The 11,487-nt window shown below is 40.0% G+C and overlaps 1 protein-coding gene across 4 annotated transcripts in view; it reads left to right on the forward strand.

Annotated features, from left to right (window-relative positions):
* Window positions 1-11,487, forward strand: part of Arhgap24 (Rho GTPase activating protein 24) — a 397,141-nt gene that overhangs the window by 376,305 nt on the left and 9,349 nt on the right. For all 4 annotated transcript variants that reach the window (XM_021210457.1, XM_021210462.1, XM_021210461.2 and 1 more), the window contains 3 exons: window positions 496-628; window positions 3,747-3,820; window positions 6,075-6,196. In XM_021210457.1, the coding sequence (XP_021066116.1) occupies window positions 496-628; window positions 3,747-3,820; window positions 6,075-6,196 (329 nt within the window). The remainder of the gene's footprint in view (window positions 1-495; window positions 629-3,746; window positions 3,821-6,074; window positions 6,197-11,487) is intronic.

The following is an 11,487-nucleotide window of genomic DNA, read 5'->3' on the forward strand; positions in this document are numbered from 1 at the left end:
AAAAAAAAAAAAAAAAAAAAGATGGTTAGTGCATGCTAAGTTTCATATCTGCCACCATTGTCTGTCTTCCCAAAAATAAATTCAGCCATTTGAAAGACAAAGCGAGAAACCAGAAATAGTATCTACATCCACACGTACACACACTTGATGTTTTGTCTAAGTTATGTACACTTTATTCACAATCTGATGTATTCTTATTGTTTTTCCAAAACTGGTACATTTTTTTTTCTTGTCAGCGACACAAGTTAGAATAATGCCTGATCTTTTAAATGTTTTCAAACCAAACTGAAGGCTTGGCATCCTTCCGTGTCCCTCTCCTGACTCCTGTGGTAGCGTCCACTGGGCATCACGGAAATGTTTGCTTCCTGAAAACTCGATCAGCTGACTCAATTGCCAGCTTTGACGCAATTCTCTTAGGTAGAAATGTGGTGAAAGGATAAATAGCATCATGAGAACTCATGCCCAAAGAATGTCTCCAAACTTCTGTCCTTGCAGCAACACCGACGTCCACACTGTGGCATCCCTGCTGAAACTATATCTCCGAGAACTTCCAGAGCCCGTTGTTCCTTACGCAAAGTATGAAGACTTTTTGTCCTGTGCCACGCTGCTCAGTAAGGAGGAAGAAGCAGTAAGTCCATACCACGTCTGCGTAAACACGTGACTGGGGCTGTGGGTGGGGTTTATTGTCTTCAGTTTGAAAGCTTCCTTTCCCCATCCTCAAATTGTTTTATCTTGTGCTATGTGTTGACATCACATTGGATCTTCATGTACAGCCACACTCCTGAATTTGATCCTTTGTAATTAAAGATGAAGCTAGAGTTGAATGAATACATGCTCATTTCCATCCCCTAATGGCTGTCTGAGGCCTTCTAATACGGGGAAGGACTGATGCCTGTTTCCTAGGTACCCCATCTTCCCATAAATGACATAAAAGATGGCCTGTGTACCAACTGGTGCCTCTGCTTGTTTTGCTAAAACACCTTTTTGAGAAATTGAGATACAACTATTAAAAATACATATATCAGTATCTTTTAGTATATTCTCTGAGTTGTGCAATCATGACCAAAATGTAATATTGGAGTACTTACATCTTTATTTCCTGTATCAGACCTCATCCCTTATTATTTTCCATTTCTCCTCCTGACACTTGCAACATCTGATCTATTTTCTTACCTCACAGACTTCCCCATTCTAGACGCTTCCATTCCACTCTTCAGTGTATTCTTTGTTTTGTGATTCTTCTTCTATCTGCTCCTTAGTTCATTTATGCACAACATATATTAGTATTTTGTTTCCTATAATTCCAAATTATATTCCATTTTCATCCATTCACCAGGCAAGGGAGACTCATTTACTTACGTTATCTGGCTATTGGATAATGCCCCTGTGAATGTTCATGTGCCTACCGAGTTTGCCTAGGTATATTTTACATGGATCTTGTTTATGTATCTGAAAGGTAGACTTGCTGGGCTGCTAATCTCCACATTAGGAGTCTGTGTGATGTTCAAATCTTACCAGCAGACAGTTCTTTTCCCAGCTTCCCCTTGGGTCTGACATTCACATACCACAGGCTCTCCCACAGGAGAGGCCACCACGCGTGGCCCTGACTGTCTTATTTATTTATTTATTTATTTATTTATTTATTTATTTATTTATTTTTATTATTATTATTTTCTTTATTTACATTTCAAATGCTATCCCGAAAGTTCCCTATACCTCCCCGCCCCTGGTCCCCTACCCACCCACTCCCACTACTTGGCCCAGGCCTTCCCTTGTGCTGGGTCATATAAAGTTTGCAAGACCAAGGGGCCTCTATTCCCAGTGATGGCCGATTAGGCCATCTTCTGCTACATTTGCAGCTAGAGACACAAGCTCAGGGGGTACTGGTTAGTTCACATTGTTGTTCCACCTACAGGGTTGCAGCCCCCTTCAGCTCTTTGGGTACTTTCTCTAGCTCCTCCACTGGGGACCCTGTGTTCCATCCAATAGCTGGCTGTGAGCATCCACTTCTGTGTTTGCCAGGCACTGGCATAGCCTCACAAGAGGCCGCTATATCAGGGTCCCTTCTGTCTTCTTATCTGCCGCTTCATGATTTTTGTGTTTTCTCTGGAGAACTACCTAGTCACATCACACTACATTTTACTTGCGTTCCAGACATCCTAATCGCTAAAGGCCTTGCTTCCAGGGCTCCCTAAGGAGAGCTAAGCCTGTGGGTTTTGTATCTATTACATAAAATTTTGTTTTACTTGCATAATCCATGTACAATGTATATTTTAGGTCAGCTCTAGATATGTATAGAAACTATACAACAACACAAGGGCTCACAAATAGTAATTTGAGGGCTGTTTAGGAAATGTTCAATTCAGAAGTAGCTTTTCGTAGTAGTTTTAATCTATAGTTGGTTAAATCTTCAGGTCTGGAAGGCAACTATAATTGCCTTATTATTGGTGAGTTGTAAGTACAGTTTAGACACAAACCATTTGCAAATAGTTTCTTCCATTCCATATATTACCTCTTCACTTTCCAGATGCTGTATTTTATCAAAAAATTTTGTTTCCACAATTGTTTTAGAGTTTCAGTGGAATCTCACTCACCCATTGTACTTCTTCTGCATTGCAGAAGCTTTTGTTTCCGGAAGAGCATACAGATTTGTTCTACATTTAGTTCCAAGGCTTTGCTTCAGTGCTCAGGTTGAGATCCGAAAGCTGTTAGGAGTCCATTCTTCTCTATGACACGAGGAAGGGGCAACTCATTCTTCTGCACATAGACATCCAATCATTTCAGCCATGTTTCTTAGAAAGTGTGTTCTTTCCACCATTGGCTTTCTTGGCGTTCAAGACAGGAACTGCTGCCTGTTCTCACAAATGCTGTTTTAATGCATTTATATATGTTATATATAGCACCACTGTAACATCCTTTGTACTACAAGAGAATACTTGTGTAGCTGTGACATAGGCCATCTGTCTAATGAAACCTTAAATATACTTTAGTATGTAAAGGAAGGATAAGTCAGACCCCATTATCAACTGACTTTTCCATGACCTTTATATGTGAGAGTACACTTTACAATCATGAAAACCAAAGAAATTATTCTTTGTGAAATCCCTCGAATCAGCCCTCCCAACTTCTCCCTTCCTGAATGATCTAAGGTAGACAAGTCCAGTGCAGAGGTATTTGCCAGCAGGCGCATATCTCTCTAGATCTGAGCATGTTCAATTGTGAAGGATGCTCACTACATCAATGCTAATTTTTTTTGCAGATAACTTAATTGCAAATGAAGCTGTTTTCTGTTTTCAAGTCAACTGAAAACCAAGTTTTTAAAGTTCAAATAGCTCCACTTTAAAAACTGTTTCCAAAATAGTAGCTTTGGATTGCACAAGCACTCTGAGGACCGTGTCTCCAGGCAGCTGGTTTATTGTGCAGTGATCACATGGCACCTCTGAATGATATGTTCTATTGGGCCACTGTCTTTCACTGAAATGTTATCATGGGATGTGTGACTGAACTTACAGAACTACTTGAAGTATCTGTGCATCTTTGGAAATATGTCCAAACTGCTGGTTGTGATAGTGGAACATTTGCAGGGCAGGATCGTTCACGGATACAGTCTATTAGTAATATACTATACAGTATATTAAAATAATTGTAGCAGTAGCAGCAGCCCATGTGGCTATTCTGACTCACTCTAATTCCAAGACTAACACATGAAACATAACATGTATTTGTCTCTTCTTGTTTGTTCTCAGGGTGTTAAGGAGCTAATGAAACAAGTGAAGAGTTTGCCTGTGGTTAACTACAACCTCCTGAAGTACATTTGCAGGTAAGAATTTTCCTAAACACAGTGCCAAGGCAGACAGCATTATATTCAGTTTGAAGGTAATTTACAGGTGGCAATGAACTACACAACCTAAGCTATGTTGGTCTCACAGAAAATTAGCAAGTTTGACAAGGTTATCTCCAAGTTCCTAAGCACTAAAAATACCCAATTTTGTGAATTGGTGATTTTAAAATGTCCCTTGTTTCCACACAATAAAAATATATTGCTCTAAGCAGTCAAACTTTCATCGAAGTTGTTCAGGAAACATTCCTAAAAGAGCCACGTATGGGGCCGTGGGCTGAGGGATCCAGCTTGGGAACGTGGATTCTGTCATGGACTAGTTTCTTCTACATCTTCATGCAATTTGTCCACCTTTTTGGGAATAAAAAGCTCTGGAAAGCAGCTACTGCTCACAGTTACTCTGAGGTTTAGGGCACTGTGGCATCCACAGAAGACTTACGTAAGTAGCAGTTCCCAAACCTCCGTCACATCCCTTTGTAGAGGTTGCTGTGTTCAGGAACAAGTAGAACCTCCAACTTCACACCTTCCAAATGCAGGGGATGCTGTAACCAACACGTTTAAAAGCATGGAAGGCTTTCATCCAAGAATTTCGAATCCATTCCAGTTATTGTGTTAGGCAAGAGAAGGTCTACATCCTCCTCCAGGAAAGGGGGAAAATAGAGGCTTGTGTGAGTCTACCCCAAGTCTCTACACAGTAAAAATTCTTCTCAAACACTTATGTGGATTTTTTTAAGCTTTGTTTTTCTAAATTATTTTGTGTACATGTGAATGCCTTCTATGTATATGTAGCAAGCGTGTGCCAGATAACAGCAGAAACCAGAAGACAGTGGATAGCCTGGGGCTGGAAGAGTTGTGAGTCACCCAATGTGGATGCTCAAAACAGAACAGTTTTCCTACTTAAATTGCCCCAAGAATGAGTTATTTTGTGCTATTTATTCTTTAACACATAACAAAGTGAGATATATGTACTTGCAGTTTTTCACCAATAGAATTGATGTGTTAGTTCTCATAACATTTGAACTTAGACTTTAATAGACTATAATAGTAGCTCATAAATTTCCCAGTGATTCCTCTTGTGTGGAGTCATGGATTTTACCAGATGACCTTGTGTACCATTCTCTCTCTGAATGTGTGTATAAAATTAATATCCAGGGCATTGGAAGAATGCTAGCCATCTTTTAATTTCTGTAACAGAATATCCAAGCTAATCAACTTTTAAGAACAGAGAACTGATTAGTGTCCATTCCAGAGCATCAGAGGGTCAGCCCATTTGTGACTAGTCCTGTCACTTTGAGCCTGTGGTGAGGCAGGATAACAAGGAAAGAACGTGTGTAAAAGCATTTATTTAATGGTCAGGGTTGTTTTACACAGTCATGTCTCTTCCATTGGACGGCTATGTGCTGCCTTGTTTATTGCGTTTTGAATCATCCTGTTCTTCCTCTGTTAGGACAATGCCCAGGGGATTTATTGTTTCCTTACAAGTATCTTTGAAGTCAGCTCCAGCTCTAGCTGCTCAGAGGACAAGGAGGGGGGGGATTTCTATTGTTTTGTCTTCCTTTTACAGTATCTATGTATCTATATCTGTATACCTATGTATCTATGCATCTATCATCTATCGGTCTGTCTGTTTATATCTGACTGTTTCTTTTCTTACATGGTGATGTTTTTGTTTCGTTTGAGAATCAATAACAAATCACATGCACATTATGTTTGATGAAGTCCAGTCCCCCAATTCTCTCCCCTCTAATTTCTTCCCTATTCCTTCTCAACTTTGTGTTCTCTCTCTCTCTCTCTCTCTCTCTCTCTCTCTCTCTCTCCCTCTCTCCCTCCTTCAGGGACACCTCCCTGACGACTCTGACCAGGCTTCCTCTTCGAAGTTTCCACCACTTCACAACAGTGTATCACATGAAGCTTTGAGCGATACTCGTGTAAACCACAACAGACAGGAATACACACGCTTGACTATCAAAATCTCCAGTAGCACTCATACTCACGTAATTGACAATGGAGACAGAACTCTAGCAGGTCTTTGATGTAGTTCTAGCAGCCTGATGCTTCTTCAATCATCTGCACTGTAATTTCTGTACATTCCAGTGAGAGATATTTGAATTTCCATATAGGTTTGTCTTTATAGTCATCACTGAACATATTTCAGTTCATACATTTCCCAATGATCCATTTTATTCCACTAAGAAATGGATTCTCACTGTTTCATTTGTAATCTTGCCACCACCAGGTTCCTGGATGAGGTGCAGTCCTATTCTGGAGTTAACAAGATGAGCGCGCAGAACTTGGCAACTGTCTTCGGTCCTAACATCCTGCGCCCAAAGGTGGAAGATCCATTGACCATCATGGAGGGTGAGTGGATGGTTACCCTGGATCCTTGCCAGGAAGACAATCTGTTGCCTCTGTTCTTAAATGAGAATGTATTTTCACTTGAGCAAGCTAAGGAAAGAAGTAAGATCATAGTTTTTCCATTAATTTACTTTGATTATTTTTTAACTGCAAAATATTTTCTTTTGAGATGAGAGTTTTCTTCATATTGCTCAACGTAAAATTGTAAAATGATTCCATTTTACATAATTGGAAGGGGGTCTACACCCTTTTTGTTTCCAAGTAATGACAGGGTATTTCTGTGCCTGCTCTAGCCTGGTTTAGCTACTGAATATATGACATGGCAGAGACCTAATAAACTTATTAACAAGCTGTGGGTACTATGCTAGGCAGATACTCATCCACTCTAACCCTTATGGCTGTCTGGGAGCACTAAGCTAGGCAGACGTTTATCAGCTTTAACCCTTACGGTTTCACAGCCATGTGGTCCTTTACTTGCAATCTGAGTCTTGCCCTGGCTCATGTGTCTCCTCATGTGACTTCCCTGAGAATGTCTCATGGTGAATACTCCTGGTCCTGTCTCCTCCTTTCATGACTTTGTTGCTTGGGGAGCTTCAGACCAGGATCGAAAGTCCCGCCCTATTCTCTTCTGCCCAGCTATAGGCTGAATCCGTTTTTTTATCAACCAATCAGAGGTGGTGAAAAAGAAAGACACAGCACGGAGAAAGGAGCTGCTCCAAATATCAAAATGCCAGCCTCCAAACTGTGACCAGATCTCTGGGCACATCGATCAGCATCTGAATACACAGTGCACAGAACCATGCCCCAAAACATTATTCCTCAGTCGCAAAGAAATTTGCACAGATCAGTAGATCACATGATAATTGGGAAACAGAAGAACTGGAAGAGCGTTCCTTTTACAGGTCAGGGTAATTGCCAGAAAATTCAAAATGTAATTTTCAGTTAATAAGTATTTATTAGTTTAGAGAAATGTAATGATTTCACGTAGTAAATAATTTATTTTTTTTACATGGCAATACTATTTACTTGAGGGTTGAAAACTAAAGTTTTTACTTCTCAAATTATAAAACTTTTCACATCATTTTCTATAATAATCTACCTCCATTTAATTCTACCACTCTTCAGTGATTGGGTGATTTTCTCTTTTACTTGTGGGTGCTATTGCTGTTTTCTAAAAATGGTTAAAATTGAACATTACAGAATCTAATAGGCAACTTGGAAGAAGAAATGATAATTAGTTTTAGTTTTACTCAGATTTTATTTAATCTTAAATGAAATACTAACCTCCAAGTATGATATTCTTCCTTTTTTGAAAGTTCTAAGATATTAATTCTGTATTTTGAGTGGAAGAGACAAGCCATGAGTATGTGCCTGTCACGTAAGCTTAACTTCTCTTTTCTGATATTGAGAGGACAAACTAGCATCATGATTTTAATAAAGGATAATCCAGAGAAATTAACTGCATCTAAAGAATTTAGCCGACATGAAAGTGTGGTATATCTTCAGCAAAAAGTTTTAAAATGCTTTAGTTCATTGTCTTTAATGTTTAACACACATGTAACATGTAAGAGTTATGGAATGAAGGCCCATGGACACCAGTGTTGGCCACCTTCCCTCAGCACTGCAGCACAATGATGGTTGCATGACAGCTTGGTCACTGCCCAGTAGAATTCCTTACAGCTGGTCTTCCTGCATTTCCCATGTTCCCTTGCCCTTGATAGTTTCTATACATCAGGGCAAGATCAAATTCCTCTTTGTGAGACTGAAGATTGTTCTGTGTTCTTAAACCAGGATCTGTGCCATAGCTGCATCTATCTCTGCCTGTTTGTTTGTTTGTTTGTTTACCACGGTGCCTAAAATATTGGTCCACCCAAAGATGAAACGATGATATAGCTTTATATTTTTCATTTCCTTATTTTGTCAAGATGTGTGATGTAATGCGTATCATCTCAGTTGTCTTAAGTCCCCATCTCAGAAGGACTGCGTGATCTCACACTGCTGTGTAGCCATGACGCATCTACAGGGTTCTGTTTATTGTGCAGAGCTGAGACACTGTGCCTGTCAACCATTAATCCTCATGTGCTTCTTTCTGCACAGGCTCCTGGGAATGAACATTTTACTGTTTGTCACTATGACTCTGCTTACTCTAGGCAACTCATTGTATTAGATTTCAGCTCTGTGGTAAAATATCTGAGTTAAAAAATATCTGAGTTCAAAGCTTAAGATAGAATTTCATAAAAGTTATATGTTGTCTCCTTCTGCCAATAAGAAATCTGACAATAAATGAGAATATACATTTCTTTAAATAAAAACATATATTTCAATATATAAGTTCACGACTATGTAAATGGCTTTTAAGAAGGTCGTTCTTTGGAAATTTCACACAGTGTATATTTATCATATTTTTTCCCATCTCCCAACTCCTCCCAGAGACTCCTTCCTCCCCACCCACCCAGCTTCATGGTCTTTCTCTCTCTTATAAACAAACCAAAAGGAAAAGAAAAGCTCTTAATACACACAAAGTCTTTTAGAAGTTTCTAATGGGTTGATGTTAGCCACATGATGGTGTGCCATGCAAATCTCATGAATGGGCAGCTTCTCTGGTTGGGTAGGTCACTAGATTTTTGATACCTCTGGTTGGGTTTAGATGCATGGACAGCCAGTTGCATCATCAGTTTGTTTGTTTGTTTTTTTATTCTAGCTTCTGGTCTCTGTATCTTAATTTTTGAGCAGAGTATAATTGCCATAAATACACTAATCAAACAACATATAACTGACTGTTTCCTGTCTGATAAGGTAACTGACATCCCCCAACCTGGCTGAGTATAAATGATATGAAATTCTTTTGAGACTATTGCCATTTTACCATCACTACATATATAATTATCAACAATGACAGAAAATTATAGATAGCACATGGTATTGCTTAGTAGTTTTAGTTATTAAGCAATAATGAGATACCACTACAAAGTATAAAATGAATGCTCAACATGGAAAGTCTTATTGGTTAGGACCATCTTTGAATATTTAGGCAAGCTTTTACAAACTTGAATATCCCCATATGCCATAGGGCCCAGAAGAAAAGTGTGCTAAGTATATGCCCAAGGGAAAAAAAGAAAATATGTTTATAAGATTTGTAATCAAATGTCTCTACTGACTTTGTAACATTGCAAACTTAAAGAAGGAGAAATTCTCCGTCAAATAGTGAATAAACAGTGGTGCTGCACATCTGCAAACCCAGCACCCAAGAGGCAGATACAGAGTGATAGCAAGTCCTAAGTAAGCCTGGGCTACATTGCCAGATCCTCATTTACATCAATCCTCCAAAGCTCAGGGAACATCAATGAGGATACCTAGAAAATGTAAGAGACAGAGGTCAGGTAGAAGGACTGAAAGGGGTGCTGTCTTAGACAGTAATTTCAGACATGATTCCACAACAGCGAAGGCTGTTTCCATGGGGTCTTCATAAGATGGAGCCTGTCAATTATAGATTAAGTAGGAGCTCACAGGTCTTCGCCTCTTCCTGTTGAAATATCAGCTCCAGTATATCCTGGGAGAAAAACAGTCGTTGTCTTCTGTTGAGTGCCCAGGGCTGAATCCATCAGACTCCAGCAGATAAAACACCATGGCCACACAAAGAGAACTTTAAAAACTCAGTGGGTCACAAAGTAAAATAGGAAGAGATGAGTGTGAGAGTCCCATAGGGAAAAGGAGAGATTGACAACTGTGGGTGGGAGGTTAGAGAGGGAGCAGGTAGAAGTAAGGGGAATGGGTTATGTAGGTATATGAGAAGGTCCAAGAACATACTTAATAAAAGTTAGAATAAAAAGCAATAATCTATAAAGTCATATCTATAGACTGGAATACTAGGAACTGAAAGGAATAAAGATTGGATGCCTGGGCACAAAAGACTGTTGCGGTAGTTGTTCAGCCTGACATCCTAGAACCACCTGAGAAAGAAGCCTCAACAGAAGATCGTCTACATCAGCTTGTCCTGTGGCCATATGTCTATGGGGAGCTCTCTGGGTTGCCATAATCGATGTGGGAAGATCCAGCCTGAAAGCAGTGGTACTGTTCCCTTGCTTGGGTCCTGGACTCTAAGAGCAGAGAAAGCTAGCGGAGCACTAACCATGCCTGCCTCCGTTTCTCTCTGCTCTGGACCATGGGTGGGATATGACTTCTCATGACTCCTGATTTGATTTCCCTGCTGTGAAGGATTCTAACTTGGAATTGTAAGGTAACCTAAACCTCCCTTCCCCCTAGATTGCTTTCTGCTGGGATATTTTTGCACAGCAACAACAACATGAAACTAGAACAGTGGTGGTATAATTGCATTTATATTAAGCTCCATCAAAAGCAAAACTGTCATCACAGAACTCACAAGAGTGGTTCCCATGGGTAGGCAATGCGGGCAAGATGTTAAGAACAAAAGGTCGCAGGGGAAATTACCCTTATCATAATTAGGTAGTTTTTCCAGGATGATGTACACTTGCCATAACTCATTGTATATCCTCGCATATGGAAATGGCAGCGGCATATGTTATTTGATGCAGAACTATAACTTGAAATTGTAGTGTATAAAACACCACCTATGCATCTTTAAAGGAAAATTAAATTCTTAGCCAATGCTTATACAAAAAAACTGCCTGTGTTTTTTTTTTTTTTTAATTTAACCTGCACAAAATGATATGAGCCAAGAGGGAGTTGATGGATCACGCAGCTCAGTGTGATTGCAGAGTTAGCTTGGACTCTGTATAATAGGTTGGTGATTATGGCTGCTGGAACCTCATTGTCTGGGCTTGACAATCTGCATTAGCATTCTGAGGAAGAAAGCAACAGAGCAAAGAGAAGTGGGGGGGAGGAAGCAGAGGGAGTTCATGCAGTAGCAGGCACATGTCAGCATGTCGTCACTGCTACTGTTATAAAGTGTCAAGTCCCTTTGCAGGAGACTCCTGCCATTGCTCATCCCAGAGACTAGATGGCAGAAAAATGTCCCAGCACACAAGAGAGAATGTCCTGAATCTGTGGGGCTTTGACACTTGCTCTGTCTTGTGGCAGACACGCTCTGCCCTGGATGCTTGCAAGCTCATCTTGGAGACAGGAAATTTATCGTCTAGTTAGTTAAATGTCGCCCAGAATCCATAACTATAATAAAACACAGCGAAGCTTCAAATGCTAACATCCCAGTGATAGGAAAAAAGGTTCATTCCCCTCAATGCTAGACAGAGTCGTATATTGTAGTGTTCCTGCCTGCACGCAGACCGGCGCCTTGTCTGCATGGGCAGAACACCTTG

Source organism: Mus pahari, chromosome 13, assembly GCF_900095145.1.
Source record: "Mus pahari chromosome 13, PAHARI_EIJ_v1.1, whole genome shotgun sequence".
NCBI classification, from domain to species: domain Eukaryota; kingdom Metazoa; phylum Chordata; class Mammalia; order Rodentia; family Muridae; genus Mus; species Mus pahari.